A 20,255-nucleotide genomic window follows, 5' to 3' on the forward strand; every position below is an offset into this window, starting at 1 on the left:
CCATGTCCCTCTTTGTTTGCTATATTTGTTTGAAGGGGCCTCCGTGTGGTTAAGGTCGCGGACTTCAAATCACTTGCCCCTCATCGATGTGGGTTCGAGTCTCACTCGGGGCGTTGAGTTCTTCATGTGAGGAAGCCATCCAGATGGCTTACGGAAGGTCGGTGGTTCTACACAGGTTCCCGCACGGAGGGGCACCTGGGGTCTTCCTCCATCATCAAAGCAGGAAAGTCGCCTTATGACCTAAATTTGTGTCGGTACGACGTTAAACCCAATCAAAAAAATATATATATTTGTTTGTTTTGTCTTCATTGTCTGTTCATTTTACTTTGTCTATGTATTATGTATGCATGTCTGGCATATGTATAAATACAATGTATATACACTATTGTAGGATTTTGATTTGAATGAGATACGTTTCTTGGAGTGTTGCTTTCCCTGCAAGATCATGGTTCTATAGTTGATTATTGATCAGCGAACACGTTACCTGTCATATTTGGACGTTAGTGTCATCATTGTTGCGATAATATTACCTGTTGTACACTTTACATGTCTCTGGACCAACTGAGCAAACATTTCAGCTTTAAAACTTTTTACAACAGAAGACACTACAGTCTAAGTGGACAATAGCAGTTAATAGAATTCCTCATACTCACTGCCTTGGCATGACCGTTAACCTTTTCAACGCTTTTGCTACATTTACAATTATAATCTTCATTTAGGAATAATCTGCGGATGTTCCTAGATTGCTTTTTGTACATGTAGCATGTGTAAATGTTGAGCTCTCCTCAACCCGGATCTACAGGGCGCGGACTGTAGCATTAGTCACTACCTTCTTAAACAGGCTCCATTAAACAGAGCCTGCAACATTTTCGTTTCTGTCGTATTGAGCGACCTGTGGAGTTTCCACTTATTCTATTTCACTATGCATGATATTAGAATATATATATACACAAATAAAACCGAGTATTTTCATTTCTGTATATGGTCCGCAGCAGAGAATTTATTATTATTATGTTTTCTGCTTTAATTACTTTGTTTGTTGGCCGGGTATTTTAACCCTTCTTTTAAGATTATTTGAGGAAAGAATATTACTATCGCGAAACGTGTGGTTATTTCTAACGGGATTCATACAGAGAATAATTCTATGCTCTTTATTATTCATACTAGTATACAAAAGTCGCATTGATGACTAGTCCTCATAAAATGTACTACGTTTTCACTTTTGCACAAACAATAGTCGCTTTTCTTTAATTCAAGACCAGTATCTTTTTTAAAACATCTGTGAGACTGATTTTCAACGATAACGGCAGACAACTTGATTTTATTAACTATCACATCAGCAAGCCGTGTAGCGGCTGTAAAAGGTTTCCCGTACTTGGAATCAGTGTCATTTTGGACCATGGAGTCCATTCATTACCTGTGTACACATCCACTAAATACTTGGCTAGCTATAGAAGGCATGAGAGGTCTTGCACTTTCCATTACATCTCAAGAAGTTTGCTTATATCTCGCTTGGTTGCATTTTATGCGTAAAAAGGATCTACTCACTTATAAACTATCACAACGACAATCTTTATGTGTCGCATTGTAAAATGTCTCCCTGTATTTGTATTCAGTGCTGTTATGTTATCTGGCCCTGTGGAACGGTAACCATAGAGTCAATTCAATACCTATGTAATAGAGTTTGCTTACTTCTGTGCTAATGGGGCGTGAGGGATAATGTACTTTCCATTACCTCTCAAGAACAGACTCACAGATTTTTAGTTGTGTTTCAACAGCAATCAAAAAGAGCCGCATGGCAGCTGTAAAAGATCTCCCCGTACTGAGATTCAGTGTTGTTATATTGTAGAGATAGTACCTAAGTTTTTCAAATAATAGGCATGAATTTAAAAAGCTTTGAAATGAAGGCAGATATCCATATATTAATCAACAATATTTTTAAGCAGAAGCGTAGAGTTATGAGCATTTCATATTTTCATATATAAGACAATTTTCTGACCAAGTGTGTGTGTGTTTTGGGGTTTAACGTCTTTTTCAACAATTTTTCTGTCATATAAACGACAGTGTCTACTTGTAGCAGTGAGCACAATGCCCAACTTTATAGTGCTGCATCACTGGAATATCACGACGTAGACACATGACATGATACCCCACCCAGTCACATTATACTGACACCGGGCTGACCAGTCCTAGCACTACCCTCTTAATGCTGAGCGCCAAGCGAGGAAGCTACTTGTACCATTTTTTACGTCTTTGGTATGACGCGATCGAGGATCGAACCCACGACCTCCCGCTCTCGAAGCGGACGCTCTACCACTAGGCTACCGAGGCGGTATAGGAAATGTTACTCTTCTTGAAAATGGAGAGCAGAAACATCAAAGGGGCATAATTTCTATTTGGGTGCATTTGATTTAACATTCAGCTGTGATCTGGATTGCTGACAAATGATCCATTATATTGTTCGCTAAAAATATAGAACATCTGGGAACAGTCTGATAACAGCAAAAGCATGTGGTAGCAGAATGCAAATATTAAGGTTGGACCGGGACTCGAACCCAGGACCTCTCACACCTAAGGCAGACGACACTCTACCACTTCCCTACAACAGCAGTAGCTATAGCTGGTCATTTAAGTGCACCCCTTTTTTCTTCCCCGCTAGATTACGTGAACTGGAACAATTTTGTGACAATAACATGTCCGGTGTTCTCCGGATTATCGGCGTATTCGCTTTGTTACCTAACGGCAATTTTCGTGCAAAGAAAAAATATAATCTAATTTTGCCAACAATTTTGTCGGTCAAAGCTGCCTAAATTTATCGGACATGTTTCTTAGAGTATGAACTAAATAACTGGTAGTACCAGTGAAATATTACTTACACTGAATCTTTAATATTTGGCCTTTTAGCAGCTGGTGAACGGCAAAGACAGTGAATTTTGTCCTTATTTAAGCAATCATTTCACCAGTTTCGAGAAGATTTCAATTGATAAGAAATTACAGGTACAAACTAAATACCTTTCTGCAACACATGAAGTCATTTGCATTTAATGTCAATCAGTATTATGACTAAAATCGACTGTCAATGATTCATATACAGAGTCTGTTGTTTACATTTTTAATCGTAACCGGTTTAAAAACCAGCATTTTTGAAAATTCGAAATATGCGAAGAGCTCTGGTAACCTGTACGAAACTTCACAGCTGTAAAAAAAAAAAAAACCTGTATTTTTGTTCAAAATCACAGTCATGATTATTTCAAATTTACACCTGTAGATTTTATATAACCACATTGATTTTACAAGTGTAGATTTCAATTTACAGCTGTAAAACGACTTTAAAACAGGTCGAATTATGCAAATGAGATACAGCTGTAAGTTTTTTTAATGAAAATGAAAAAAGTTACAACTGTAAATATGCATAAAAGTTACAGCTGTAGAAATATTACACGAGTTGAAAATGAGGTAGGAAACCTTTTAGGATGAATTGTAATTCTCTAAACATGTTACCAATTACTATAAAAATGGAAAAGTAAATGATGTAGTAAATAAAGAACGATATGAAATATGTATACATTTTAGCAAATTCAAAATTCAAGAGTATGATAACAGGTAGACACTATGCATCAGATCGGGTTTATAAAACTTTCTTTGTCATGAAAACATATGACAATCATATCATTATGACTTGTAAATTTATAAGGTTCAAATATAGTGTAAATAGTTAATATATGTACTTAAACATAACTTTTTACAATAATAATACTATTAGATAATTAAACATTTGCACTTACTCCATACGGTTACAATTCCAATATTTTAGATTATGTCGTGTCTCTGTGAATTTCAGTTATATCCCGCCAAAATGCAATAAAGATAGCTGACCGTACACATATTTCCCTCTATTTTGAGCCATGACCATTTTACAGCTGTAACTTTCAACAGTATTTTTACAGCTGTATTTTTGAGACCTGCATGTTTTACACCTTTAGATTTCAACAGTATTTCTGGCCATAATGTCCACTTACAGCTATAATTTCAAAATACAGGTCTTTTACAGACGTTTCACAGCTGTAAAACAGGTCCTATTTTCGTACAGGACGGCCTCTCCTTTAGGATCAAAGAGGCTATTCTGTCCATCTGTGTAACATGTTGCGACTGATCTGTTGAATATTTATAAATGTTTGTTCATTACCTTTAATTGTTATAATGATTGGGTTTGGTGAATTCGTGTATGATAGCGCTTCTCTCAAAACGAAGACTGAAGTAGGACACTGCTGCAAAATTCACTCACAAAAGTACAAATTTTGTCAGCATATGTGTCACGTAATGCATGTAATCACATCAAACAAAATCAACTTTAAATATGTGGTAGCAACTAAGAATAAATCCAGTTGACAACTGAAATACCCGCAATACGTGGTATAAACTAAACATAGCCAGTTGACAAATGAAAACCAACATATTACAAATTAAACTTTCATTAAATCCCAATCAATTACATGCTTATACTATGCATCACTATAAATATACAATACAAAAAAACTGATTAATAACGCATAATTCAACACCATCAGGGCTTTCAACATAATCTCCGACATAATTATTTAAAAATGTCAGTATGTGTCTCTATATATGATATATACACAATAACTATATAAAACCGTCACTTCTGATAAACTCATTACTATTTTAAATAAGTGTTTATCACATCCCTGTTCCTCTTATTCATAGCAAATATTTCAATCATATACCGTCTGTATCCGAACATCTTCTAAGTAATTTTACCTTAAGACACTATAAGACATGCAAATATCAGTAAGCAAATATGCAAATCTAACTATGTCAATCTACCGTTCATAAATACGGTTCTACCGTTCATAAATATCAATAACTTAGTATTAAACTTAGGTTTATAAAGCTATGATATACGAACTGACAGAAGCCACAAACATCATGCATAAATAAAAGCTAGTCATTATGCAAAACAACATATGCAAAGCAAATCAAGAAATTACATAAAACTTGCAATTATCTGCTGTATACAACAGAACATCATGCATTAATAAAAGCAAATCATAATGCACATCAACATATGCAAAGCAAATCAGGAAATTACTAAAAACTAGCAATAATAGAAAAGGGTATTTGTAATCGGGAGGGCGGGTAATTCAAATGACGTGACACATCAAAAACTAAGAACCAAGTGACGCTAAATTTCGCGGGTTTTCAATATAAAGAAATAAGCAATCCAATCAAAATACCTGTATTATCGATAATCAATAACCAATGACACCTATTAATATAAAAAACTGGTTACCGGTTCAATTCTAAGGAATATGATTATGTACTGGGCTAAAGTAGGTGTGCTTGAATTAAATATTTTAAACGAATTTAAAATAAACCAATTAAAGCCCAATGTTTAGATTTAAAGAAAAGAATGAATTAACGATGAATGTAATATAAATATTATTTAATGTCAGCATATGTGTCACGTAATGCATGTAATCACATCAAACAAAATCAACTTTAAATATGTGGTAGAAACTAAGTATAAATCCAGTTGACAACTGAAATACCCGCCAACCCACAGCCAAAATAAGCATAAACTAAAAAAAAAAAAAAAAAAAAAAAAGGCAAACGAGCAAATAAATATATATACAACATTAAATTTCCTAACTTACCGAAGCAACAACTTCACTACTCTGTAATTAAAGAAATACAAATGCTCACAATGCAGATACATATTAACAGTATTCCAGTAATGACTGCTGTTTTAAATAAGTCTCCTTGTATAAAGTTATAGTTTCAAAACTAAAACACAAATGCTCAGGGTAAGGTTGAAATCACTCTTAAGAAAAAGAACCTTAAACGATTTGAACCTTCCGTATTTAGATGAAGACCACCGTCAAGCTTGGCAAATAAATATCTTTTGATACCACCTTTGAAACAAAATGGCCTATAAGAACGTATAAATTTGAAATTTAAATCAGCAGCCAAAACATCCCCCAGATAAAAATTAAATTGACGTACTGCAGATTGTGTATGCATATTATCAACGGGCCTGGGTAACACTGAAGAGACTATAATAGAAATATCCCTATTAATTTTACGAATGGTAGCTATTAAATTTGCAAAATCTGAAACCATACTTTCTAATGAATGACCATTTGCAATGTTGTTTGTACCAACGTGAATAATCACAAAACTGAAGTCTGTTAGTGGAACCGCCTTTGAGGTAACCAAAAAAGACAAGTTTCCAATCGTTGCCCCCGGAAACGCATATACTGTAACACCTTCAATGGAAGGGAGATGTTTAATCATGGAATCCCCTATTATGCAAACACGACGCACGTCTGTAAGAATAAAATTAAAATAAAAACAATATGCAGCAAAACAGATACTAGTACTAATCATACTTTTTTACAAAAGATATCAGTGTATAACCATGCCTTTACCACAAAAAAACGTTAAAAATACAACAAAAAGAATGCAAACATTAAACTCTTCACAAGGAAGGTGAAATACACACACCATCAAACACCCCAAACCAGTGTTCACACACCCAGGAAAAATCTGTCCGGAAAGTCAAAACATCTAACCGACAACAGAACATTCCTCTATCAAGACGAAATGCCCAAGTATGCCAAACACCAAGTCCAAAGCATGAACAACATATGCATCACACCCTCCTTGTGAAATAATACATATAGTTTCCTACATAATCACTTGTCTAACAAATTTTTTGCTATGAAACGAGAAATTTTATATTTATCTGTCAATTGTGTTTCAATTTGTGTTTCTGTGTAGTGTAATTTATATCAATAGAAATTTGGCTATATTTCATTCTGTAAAACAATTTCTTTAACGGCAATTCATAGTCAAATTCATTATAAAAGTTTCATAGATATAGATACATTATAGGAGAACAAAACAACCAGTCGTAAAATATGATTTTCTTGTATGAAATACGCATACGTCAGGGCGTCAAATTATATATTTGCAGTTTACTGTACTTTGTCCGGATGCACCGAGATGTAATCGTTGTTCAAATTTTGCTTTCAATCATGGTTCTGAAGATTTGTAATTTTCAAGAATATAATATATTTATACAGTGTAAATAGAGAATAATAGGTTAGTGCCGTATATGAGAAAGTTTATCTGGCGAGGTGGAGGAGGTTATCAGGTGAGCCGAAGGCGAACCTGATAACGTCCGGAGCCGAGCCAGATAAACTTTCTCCATCTTAGGCACTAACCTATTATTCTATTTATCTTGTAACTACTTCATTTTCCGATATTTGGCAATTTATGTTACAAAAATAAGTGTGCGACAACCGTTTTAATGACGTCATATTCGTAATGACGTTACTTATAAAATGAGGTAATCACCGACAAAATCGTAATAACTTCTTCGTTTTTGAATAAAAACTCATTATTTGACCACTCATTTTCTTAGTTCGGACATTTCCAACGCAATGGTGATGGTTTCAATACAAAATTTCTTATGACAACAATATCGATCAACCGTATATCACTGGTCACGTGTCAACTGACGGTATATCAAAAAAGATATACGGCACCCTGATATCGGGTCGAAAATACTGCAAGTGACAGGATAATGCAACGTATCTGAAATGAAAATGATGCATACATGTAGTTGCACAGTACATGTATAAGCATATACCAACAACCGTTCTGGTAATTTTCCATTAGCCACATTCGGGCACATCATGTTTTTCTGAAAATGAAACATTAGCCCATAAAATCTTAATTCTAATTTCAATCCGCACGTCACTGCCAAGCACAATTGCCCTATAGCAGTTGCTTTTATAGGATGTTACATTTATCAGAATTTCTCCGTTCTTTAACAGGAACAGGGTCATCAGACATTCCCTCCGGCGAAATTCTGTCAGGGAGAACTGTTAAACCGTCTCCACTTGCTGACTCTTCTTTTGCAGGTTTGAAATCCTCCTCATCAAAAGAACATTGTGACGTGACATCATCTTCGTCTATGGATTCATCCTTCTCCAGCGCTTTCTTCCAAAGCGGTCCTATAACATCTTCCCAAGGCTCATTGTAAGTTGTGCCTTGCATATCCGTTTCTTTTTGCTCAGTTACTGATTTTAGCTGCTTCCTATAGTGGGAAAGATTAAATGTGGCCTTGTCAAAAATGCCTTTCCAATGTGCCGTTTCTTTACATAATTTATGGTAGTATGAGCTTCTCTGAGTGAGTTCTTTCTTCACTCTGTCTACTTCTTCAATTTTTGTCCTAAGCATACCAAGGTATTGTGTACCAATGCTCTGTAAGCCATTGACTTGTAACATTTCAATATCAGCTCTAATTGCTTCTTCAACTTCTTCTTCTTCCTTTAAAATGTTAGCATCTTCTTCTCTGAACAAACTCGGGCGCTTGATCCTTCTCCTTGCTGACCCTTCTGCAAATAAGTAAATGAATGTCATTCAGTGAACTGTCTTAAAGAAATCAATCTGAATGTTTGTTTTACAATGAAGCTATTCTACTTCTTTAATAGGCATACATCTAAAATAGAAAACACACATGAATTTTCTATTTTTGACAAGAAGGCTCAGACAGACGAGTAAGAGATACCATATTACAGCATGTTAAGCCATATGTACGGAGAGAGATCTAGATTCATGTATATTTAAGGTTCTATATAGGAAATATACAGTGTACTACTCTTTTAAATGAAATAAATTAAAAAGAAACTCAATATCGAAACATGCATTAAACTTGAAATGAATATATATTTAAAATCATTCCGAGTTATTCCAACACGTTTGGTTTATTATTAGGGTAATATGACTAAATTTTCATTCGTATTTTATGAAATAACCTGTGGCATTTATTACTAAATATTGCATCAGATCATGTACTTAAAATAGCACAATTCCGAAATTTATGTATTGTGGCACATTTTGTCCAGAAATAATGCATTAGCATGCGTTCAATACCATGAATATAAGGTCTGACGAAAAAATATTGGAAAACTTGTGTCCTTATTTCACATAAATGAAACAATGTACATTTGCCTGTGTTCAGAATTCTATATAGCCTTTCATTTGCTGAATATTCTGATATCTTTTGACAGACATAAAAACTCTTACCTTGCCCATCAAGTGCCTGTAGAATCATTTTGTACACAATTTCCTCTTCTTCTACCTTTTTATCAAGAAACTCTTGAAGAACGAATCTCGCCTTTAAAAAAATAAAAATACAGATCAGTTCAATAAATTTACATTTAATCAAAATCAAACTCTGTTGTGATTTGCTTGGATGCATTTGTTTGCTTAAAAAATGACCGAGAAGCCTTCCAAACTGCAATTTCAGTATCGTAGCTGGGAGAGTATGTCATTTCTTATGATTAGACATTTCAGGTACGAATAATATACATACATTATTCTATATATTGAAATAAATAGAAGAAGTGGAAGCTCCATAGGTCGCCCAGCAAGACAAATATGATAATGTTGCAGGCTCGGTTTGTTTAAGCCTGTTCATGGACGGTAGTAGAAATGCAAGCTACCGTTCACGCTCTCTAGCCCCAGGTTAAGCAGAGCTCAAGATTTCCAAATATTGCAAGTAGAACATATAATTTTGAGACAACCACAGATGTGTTCATACAGCAAAAGACAACGAACAGTCAATTAAACGCAGAGTTCAATTCAATGAAAAGCGGCGTATGGTACCTGTTAAAAATAAAGGGATTGCCCTCAACAAGAAAACAATGGGCTGAACCAAACAAAATAGAATATCGAAAACTGCCAAAAGACAAAACTCATAAGCAAGTATTAACCAACTTATTGAAACGTATGATAAATCTTTAAAACTTAGCCGAACAGAAACTTGAATCAATGCACTAAATGCTAAACGAAACTTCAGAGATATAGCTTACCACAGATCCCATGTAACCTGCTTCTCTATTGAACTGCTGTATCAACAAGTCTATATCTTTCATATAATCATCATAGCCTGTTGGTGTACAGTATTTGCGATTTTTTATCTTCACTTGTATTTTCGTTGTATCCAGCCTCCCAAGTGTATGCAAACATTTTGCTTTTAAATCTTCCTTGACAATATTCTTGAATTTTTCAAACTGGTTTTTGAAGCAAATCTAAAAGTATCAATTGAAATTAATTGAAAAGTATAAAGTTATTATTGGTCAAAAGAAGACGCTAATTGTGGTATAACAAGCGATGAGTATGTAGGATATATTTTCTCACAGGAAGAAAGGGACAACTTCACATTCGTATCGATATCTTATATCCATGTTGCACGATGACAACATCAAACTTAAACTACTAAAGTTTAATTTTCTTATAACGTTTATTATCATAAACTTCTCAAATTCTTAAGACTTTTATTTACCATTGCCTGTTCTTCATAAATTTGTTCATCGTCAATAATTAGTCCAGACTTCAAAACTTCAAGAGCAGCTTTCATACTGTCCTTGTGATAGTTAACAAGACCGTTTTCGCTCGGTGAATGGGAAGCTAGACGTCTTTGCATTTCACGTTTATAAATTTCCGATGCTTTCTGGACTACATGTGTATTTTCCACTGCCGACATCGATATCATTGCGCTTGTCAAACACGGAGATTCTCCAACTTGTATGGAATGGACATAATTCAGCAATAGGGAACTCAACACTATAAATACAACAATATATGCCATGTTAATAACAAAAAGCTTCTTTAAATACTTAACACATTAATAAAAAAAATAGAAACCATAGCGCAGTTTTAAACAGTAAGTATATTTATGAACAAAACACAACTACAACATAAATCAGTTCAGAACATTAAAGATATTTCTGGATGTTTGGATGTGATGATTATCAATGAAACGACATCTGCAACATCACTTTTTTTTAAGTTCGCCATTTTACGACATTTCAGTTTATATTAAGTTTGAATGCTTGAAACAACAATTAATACAAGTTCACTTATGAATCCAGTATTGTAAGAAACTGATCACGTATAAGCTGTACTTACTCCTGCCATTTATTGCTTTTCCTGATTTCATTAACTTTGGCTCACAAGAAAATATGTACTTTCGGAACTTGTTTAGTGTTTCCTGAAATTCTGACTTCAATGTATTCTCTGGTAGCGTCATCAATTTTTCCAGAAGATCTGTCTTTACTGGTTTCCTAAACCGGAAGCATTTTCTGTTTTTGAAATATCTTCGGACGAGAATTCTTGGAAGATTATATTCTTTTAAGAAGTCTTCTCTGATATTTTCGTCCTTTTCGCGTCGTTTAAGCTTTAACTTATCTTCCAGATAGGTATCATCGTCCTCAGTTTTAAGAGTAACATCCCTTAGTGTGAGAACGAAATTTGGGAAAAAGAAATCAAGGATAGAATCGTCTTCTTCTGAGCCGCTGACTTTTACTGATGTCTTGATTCTGTTTAAAAATCTGTATGCGGTCAAAGAAAATTGACATTTTGGTGTGTAATTCAGTACTTAATTTAAATTTTCTTTTTCTATAGTAATTTGACGAAATTCACATGAGTTAAGGCGGTGCCACAATTTGAATTTTCGATGAATTTATTTATTTATTTTGTTGGGTTTAACGTCGCACCGACACATTATAGGTCATATGGCAACTTTCCAGCTTTGATGGTGGAGGAAGACCCCAGGTGCCCCTCCGTGCGTTATTTCATCACGAGCGGGCAGCGACCTTCCGTAAGCCAGCTGGATAAAGAATTTAACGCCCCGAGTGAGGCTCGAACCCACATCGATGAGGTGCAAATGATTTCAAGTCAGCGACCTTAACCGCTCGGCCACGGAGCCCACCCCCCACCCCCACCCCCAGCCAATTTGACCAATAGAAAGGAACCGTTCTTATGTCTTAGATCGAGTTCTGGTGCCGCTACTATCAACAATAAATTAAAACAATAGAAATGTTTACGTGATTTCAATGTACTGAACAAAACAATTTCAAACACAGTTTTTTATATTTACTAGGTTGTGTTGTTACGCAACAATATCCTAGCAAGATATGTACAAACGAAATGCATATGAAGAAGGGAGAGGAAAATCTGATTTGTTAGATGTTGAAAACTGGAGACAAAATTTGACTGTTGAAAAATGACTCATGGTCTTATTAAAATTTACCTGTCATTTCTACCATCTAGTAAAGAGACTTCTATAATATAGCTTACAACTTAAATTAAAACAGTAAAATATTTGACAGAAATTCATCCTATTCGCTTAGCACAATAGGGAGAGCGCAGATCTACTGAACACATAGCTGAGTCCTCGGCGAGGCATTAAGCAACGCATAAAAAAATTTGAGTTTGAAATCACTCGATCTCCACCTCTTATTCGCGTTAAGTTATAAGTTACTTGCCCAGAACATGTAAGTACTTGTACAGAATCCAAGAACACTGGTTAGGTTAACTTTCCACCGTTACATTATACTGACTCACAATGCTGTGAGTCCTCGGCGAAGCATTATGCACCGTAACGTACCTCCAACTCCCGTAAAGTTATCAGTTACTTCAGTAGAACGTGTTAGTACAGAAACCAAGAAAACTGGATAAATTGTGTCCATCGTTACATAGCTGAAGCACTGTTAAAAAACAACCGAAAGAAACAAACCATCCGAATCACATAAGAATTGCTATCGTTTCTATCACTTGACACTAATACCCTGTTCAGACTGAACATCCGTATTATTCTAGTGCCGGCTCTAATTGGTATTTAAGATAACAAAAGCATAAAAATATAATCTAATTTACATTCATACTACGCAGTGGAATGTGGATGTAGGTATTATACATGCAAAGAGTCATGAATATGTAACAGCCTTGTTGCATTATGGAAAGTAAACATGGATGAAGAAACATGGTTATTTTAGGGAATGATTTGTAATAAACTAAAACGATAACAAATAAGGAGGCGTGCAGATATAAGAAGATATAGAATTCTTAGTCATTGCATCCATTCACGTTATAATTACAAAGACAAAGGATACTTAAATTTTTCAAAGACAGTTTTGTCCAAATTCGCTACTGTATTGTAAACCATTGTGCTGGATAAAAGCGTGGCAAGTACAAACAGGTTTTTGTCGTCTTCTATATCGACCTAGATATACATTGATAGTATTGATAATGTTGTGAATTCAATATAACAGGTGCTAATGCAAATCATTATAGAAGTACAAATCAAATATCGGCATTTCATCTCGTAATTAAGAAGACTGTCAGCGCCAGCAGAAACAATGAAATGTATAAATGAGCTTGATAATATTGACGATCTGGTACAATATTTAAACGGTTATGATCAGGAAACGACGTCGCGTAGTCGTTTTAAAGACCTTTCACAACCTAGTGACCTACTTCATCCTGCCACATGAACTTCGTGCAAATCATTCTGATCTTACTTGTTTAATGCAGTTATCCTACAACATGACGGGTGGACAATTTAGGCTCCTCCTGAATTAAGGTGTTTTCACAACTTCATCTGCAAACTTATTCAGTCAATCTCTTTGCAGTAAAGCTTTAAAACATAGAATAATACCTGCCTTACACTGTAGGTAAAACGTGTGGTGTAAACTCGTCTTAATACATCAAGTAAAGTGCAAACTTCTACAGTAATTTCAAATTATATTTAGACATTAAACACATCGTCTTGGCCTTATATATGTCACCGTCAATTTGTAACTTGATACTTGAATTTCTCAAATTTCTATATGCAAATCATGCATAATCATGTATAGTCACCATCATGGAAATACAAAATAACTGTATTGTTTTATCAATAATGATCACGCGCTAGGCAATACTGACCCGCTTTTAATTGATGCATATTTACCGCGAGCGACACGGGATTTCACAAAAACCCGAAATACAAAGAAAATTTTGTGAATGATGTAATGACGGGTAGCAGAAATCTTGAGTTACATCTGCAGGAAAACATAAATAACGGTTGTGATTCAGACTCGTTAGCTAATATATTTACTAATTTCTTTCAAGTAAAGGCAGATAAATATTTTGTAAATACCGTTAGGTACGGTGGTACATATTTCACAGATACGGACAGATATAAGAAAAAATGGTTCAGTGATGAGTGTCAGCAAAGACGTGAGTTATACAAACAAGCATTGTATCAATACAATTTAAATACTAACGATGTTACTCGACAATGTCTTATACATAAGAAGCGAGATTACAAAAATACATGTAAGAAAAGTAAGTCAAACTTCCATCGCGAGTTGAGTAAAAAAATGAACGACATGAGAAGAAAAACGCCGCGCGAATTTTGGAAAATGTTTAAACGAAATACACAAAATGGTAATAATGAAAACATAACTCTTGATCAATTTTATGAACATTTTAAACAATTGGCCGCAGCTGAACATGAAAATAATGAAGAATATATAGAGTTTTTGCAAAATTTCGACAATGACGTTGATTTGTCAAACCCTTCGTACAAGGAACTTGATAACCCTATAACGGCGTCGGAGATATTACGCGCGTCAAAGAAGCTTGGTAATAATAAAGCTTGTTCGCTCGACAATATTTAATACGAATATTTAAAATAAACTATACAGGTAATAGTCCCGTCGTTACAATTATTTTTTAACCATATACTTAATACAATAACATTCCCCCGAAGCTGGTCTTCGGGCATTATTATACCGTTATATAAAAAAGGAGATAATACGGACTCAAATAACTTTAGAGGTATAACTTTGATAAGCTGTTTCGCGGAACTTTTCACTGTTATTATTAATGAACGGCTTAAACAGTGGGCTGAGCAAAACGGCATTTTGACCGATGCACAGTTTGGATTCAAAAATAGATATGGAACAGTGGATGCTGTCTTTATTTTGCATTCTTTGATTGAGAACCAGTTCAAGAATAAAAATAATTTGTTTTGCTGCTTTGTGGATTACCAGAAAGCTTACGATTTAACTGACAGAAATCGTTTATGGTTTAAATTAATTAAACTGGGAATAGACGGAAAAATGCTTTCACTTCTTAGGTCTATGTACAATGAAGTAAAATTATGTGTTAGGCACATGAATACTTTGTCTGATTCTTTCAAATGTGAAATCGGATTATTTCAAGGGGAAATTACTTCACCAATTATGTTCTCGTTATTCTTAAATGATATTGAAATGCACTTACAACAAAATATAAACGCATGTTTAACAGTTGAGCAGATATCAATTTTTTTTTGATATTATTTGCATATGATGCGGTATTGTTATCCGAAACTATGGAAGGATTACATAACTCGCTGAATAGCTTAGAGCAGTATTGTAATAAATGGAAGTTAACGGTTAATGTTCAAAATACCAAAATAGTAGTTTTTCGTAAGGGTGGGGCACTGAATAGGCAATATAGATCGTCATATGCTGGAAACGAAATTTGGTTATTTCCGGAATCTGTAAATATAAATATGTTTATACCAGAATTTAGGCTAAGACTGAGAGATATTTATATTCAGAACTGGCGTACAAATATGAACGCGTGTACATCGTTATACAAATACAGAGAAATTAAGTTGTCATATGTAAAATCTGAATACTTAGACATTTTAGACAAATAAAAAATACAGAAATGTAATTGCAAAGTTAAGATTAAGTTCACACAATTTTGCTATTGAAACGGGAAGACATAGACAAGTAGATAGAAGTCAAATAAAATGTACCATGTGTGATTTGAATGATTTAGAGGACGAATTTCACTTTGTTTTAAAATGTCCATATTATAGTAATCTTAGACAGCAGTTTATTCCAAGATATTATGTAAGACACCCGAGCGTTTTTAAATTTATATCTCCTATAAACTCGGATAGGAAATCAGTATTAATAAAACTAGCTAAAATTTGTATCCATGCATTTGAGGTTAGAAACCAGGTAAACATAAATTAAAGTTTGTTGTTGATATTTTTATCTATAATGTCAAGGTACCGACTGTAGTTTAAAGTTGATGTACATTTGCCACGATTGTTATACATTTATTGGGCGATGTAAATGAACACTCTCACACGTTTTGACAAGTTTTGACTGTATTGACATGTATTACCATTTCTTTGTGCTTGCATGTTTGTAAAATTGTATTATTTATGACGACGGGCTGTTAGGCTTAAGTCTTAATAAACTATATGTTCTGTTATATGTTCTGTTCTGTATTTCCAAGATGGTAATTAAACTTATTTCACGCGACATATATTAGACCAAGACAATTTGTTTAATTTCTAAGTATTTCATTGAATGAATATAGTGGTGGGACTTTAATCTCATTAAAGTTAGTCATGTGAAACTATTTAATAGGCCGCATATCTGACCATAATTATGTTAAAGACGCACCACAAAATAAATGCATTTTCATGATGGTAAATATACATGCTTTGCATGAAGAAAATGAGAAATTACAAGTATTTAGTTACAAAATGATAGTGACATACTAGTATATAAGGCCAATACAATGTATTTAATGTCTAATTATATTGTTAAGTTGATGTAGTAGTATGCACAGTACTTGAAGTATTAAGGTGAGTTTAGACCACACTTTGTTTCTACAGTGTAAGAAAGCTATTATTCTATGTTTATAAAACTATACTGAAAAGAAAATGACTGAATAAGTTTGCAGATGAAGTTGTAAAAACACATTAATTCAGGGAGGGCCTAAATTGTCCACCTGTCATCATGTAGAATAGCTGTATTATACCAGTATTATCAGACTGATCTACACGAAGTTCATGTGGGAGGAAAAAAGGAGGTCACTAGGTCGTGGTGGGTCTTTAACATTGAAATGTGGTAGAGAAATCAGTAAAGGTATCGTTAAAAGAACTCTGACTTATGTTTATGAATTTCATTTAAAATACATTCCATCCCTATCACACATATTCGTTTACCAAAGTATGTATACATGCATGTAAGATACACATATTTCTATAATCTTTTAGCATGACTGCTGTTTTACCTGAAATACCTGATAACATTTTAGTATAATTGCTTTGTAGCATGAATTACCTTGGGACCTTTTAGTATGATTACTTTATTACTTACTCTACTAACATACCTTATCAGGATCATCAATCCCTTCTGTATCTAGTAAAACAAGAACTTGGTCTTCCTGTGTTGGATGTGGACGACACATTACCCATATACCTTTTGTCACAGCTGTCGTTGTGTGACCCATCTCGAACCAAGAATTGGCATCGGCTGAAGAAAGAATATACTAATACAATGTATTAAGGATCATTACTGCACATATATTTTTTACATTTTAAAAGAAATAACATTAGGAAATAAAGGAACATTCTCGGACAAAGCAGTTATTGCTTTCTTCGTAATGCTATATCTGAATAACTTATTCAATAAAAATAACGACGGCAAAAATCTACAACAGGAGATATTACACGTGTATACGATATACATACAAGTATGTGCAAAAGCATTGATATCGTATATACCTGAACCGTGTCTGGCCAGTTTATTCAAGATGAATGACTTTCCAGTTCTCAGTGTTCCAACTACAGAAACTATGTTCAGTGGTTTCTCTATTTCTCTCAGTTTGGTTAAGGTCGACTGGTCGCATGTCGGTTTACCATCAACAGTTGATACCAGAATCATGGGTGAATGAAATATTGAATTGCCAGGCCTAAGGTAAAAGTTAAACATGTTGTAGACCTTATCATGTATTGCATACTGCTTTCACAGAACTGTATCTGGAAAGGGGAAAATGAATCTATGTAGCATAAAACACATTTTATAAAGCAACCTTACATAAAAGACTACATACAAAGAGTAGCTACAAGATGTATTCACTCACTCCATTTACCAATGGAAAAGGAGGAGAAAAGAAAAACAACATGGCATCAATATCTACCAGAGTGACTTATAACCTTGCTCTGATTATTAGTCAGCAACTGTTGATGTCATTGATTGAATAAAGGAGTGCCTCTTTTATATCTATTTACTAAATTGGAAACACGTACAGAGTTGGCTCTTTTGACACTGGCCGTGTGATTCTTTCTGTCGGAAAATCTGGTTTCCTGTAAATACGTTAAAGAGGTAAAAGTCAAATAAAAATGCAAATTATTCCACCAAGAGTTATTTAACTTCGGCTGGTATTCAGGGAATCAATGTGCACGCGCTTCTCAAAAGCCCCTGCCTAGATTTCATTTCAGATTATGTTATGTTTTCGGTGTTGATTGGCACAATTACCCTTCTGTGAAGTTTACAGGAAAAACAACTTTAATCAAATTATCAAAGTCGAAAAAGGTCTATTACATGCCTGAAACGAAACAAGTGTTTTCCTATCTAACTTGATTATGACATTAGGTTGGTTAATCATATAAATATAGTGGCTTCAGAATTGTCGTCTTGAATGCCAGAGCCTGGTGAGTAGAATAGCTCGCATCATTTTTCAAATAGTCGAGTTAATGAAAATCAGTCGAGTATATGAATACAAACACTTATTATTGCTGATAAACTTAAAACTGGAACCTTTATATATGTTCAACTATGGATAACACTAAAATACGCTAAAGGTACTAATTAATGACTCTAACAATTGATATTTGTTTCATATTTGTTAAGTATTAAGTGTAAAAGACGTACGGCGGTATAGTCGTCGGTTTGTCTGGACTTTTCTTTTTCCCAACTGACGAGCTGTAAATAATAAATAATGCCAAATTAATTTTTATTACTTTTGTTATAACTGCTTAAGGCCTTTATTCGACCTTCGCTGGTATGATATCTATCAACCTCTCATGTGAAACTAATGTTCTGTCATCAAAAAAAAAGCCTGAAGAGACTGAAAATTATTTTATCGACATAATCAAGCTATAATAATCTAGTACAATTAAGCTTTCGACATATTACAGCTATAATAGCCTAGTACAGAGCTACACTTCCGCAATAATCAAGCTATAATAATGTTTGTAAGCTTTAGATGTAATTAAGCGAGAACAAGTTTGTAATAACATAAGATTTACCTTTACCTTTTTCGACATTATCAAGCTACAACAATCTTTTACCAAAATAAGCTTTCGACATAATCAAGTTTTCGACATAAGCTATAACTATCTTGTACAAACGCGAGCTTTCGGCATCATTAAGCTAAAACAATCTGGTACAAGCGTAAGCTTTTGACATAATTTAGCTGCAATTATTTAGGACAAAAAGCAGCTTTTGATAAACTCAAACTTCTTTTGATATAATCAAGTTTAAATCATCTAGTTCAAAGAAATACTTACTTTTTCTTTAAGACCTGAACCACTTCTAATCTTTTGTGAACGTTCAAAATTAAACAAAAGCACACAGTAATAAAATTTGTTGAGTTTTGACTTTATTTTTTATTTTTATTAACAAAACATTTGAGTCAGTAAATTGATGCCTTAAAATAAAGTTTCTCGTGTAGCTCTTCACAGGTTTATTACGATACCAATACAATTATTCCTTATGTATTGTTTACCAATTTTTCTAAGTCACATTTAAAAACTTGAGCATATTTTCAAACTTACCGTGGAAAAGGCAAATTATCAAATTTGCCTAGTCTACTTGCTGACAGCTTTCCGGTATTGCGCCGCTGTGGTGGACTTTCTTTGCTCATCCTTTATTTGTCTGTAATGGTTAAGCAATATTTTATTCCGTCATATTGTAACACAATCTTTTCTAGAAAACAAAAACAAAAATGTTAACCAAGCACATGAAGGTTGATGGTTCTACCAAGCGTCCGCCCGTGATGAATAATGCTTGAAGGGGCACCTGGGGTCTTTCTCAAGCATGAAATCGTAAAGGAATATGACCTAAAATTGTGTCGGACCGACGTTAAACGCAACAAAACAAGTAAACAAAACATTGACAGTGATTTATTTTCAACGTTTAGCTACTTGTGCACCACCAACAATGTCACTGAAGTATTCAATAAATGAAAACCGTTTTTATGTGTTATTTCAGAAATGAAACTCTTGCTTATCATATATTGCACAGATGAAGTTTTTCCTGTATTCATGCGCGATACTGCAACATGATATGGTAGCATAATAGATGCAGATTTCATTAAAAAATTGTACTGTTTCGATGCATTCCTCGTTAAAAGTAATATGGTGTTCTGAAAGTACCCAGACTAGTTTTTTATACATTGGTTAATAGGTTAATATAGTTGTTTATTACAAAGGCAGCCTTGACATAAAATCACCTCGAGAGTCGCCTCAAATAAAAACTTGTTAATAGAGCTTTAAACAAACTCCATCTTAGACACTACTAACTTTTAAAAAC

General features: G+C 34.1%; 1 protein-coding gene across 1 annotated transcript; it reads right to left on the bottom strand.

The window, feature by feature from the left end:
* Positions 1-5,675: 5,675 nt before the first annotated feature.
* LOC128554600 (guanylate-binding protein 1-like) lies at positions 5,676-19,621 on the bottom strand (the record flags this gene model as incomplete). Its single annotated transcript, XM_053535870.1, has 12 exons — positions 19,499-19,621; positions 18,594-18,644; positions 17,444-17,631; positions 17,050-17,192; positions 12,990-13,099; positions 11,005-11,426; positions 10,379-10,659; positions 9,906-10,124; positions 9,118-9,208; positions 7,833-8,426; positions 6,184-6,347; positions 5,676-5,696 (listed from the first exon to the last, which is right to left on the bottom strand). Coding segments are annotated over exons 1-12 (2,373 nt in total), but the record flags the coding sequence as incomplete, so codon positions are not given.
* Between the last annotated feature and the right edge of the window lie 634 nt (positions 19,622-20,255).

The sequence above is a fragment of the Mercenaria mercenaria genome, unplaced genomic scaffold, assembly GCF_021730395.1.
Source record: "Mercenaria mercenaria strain notata unplaced genomic scaffold, MADL_Memer_1 contig_561, whole genome shotgun sequence".
NCBI lineage: Eukaryota > Metazoa > Mollusca > Bivalvia > Venerida > Veneridae > Mercenaria > Mercenaria mercenaria.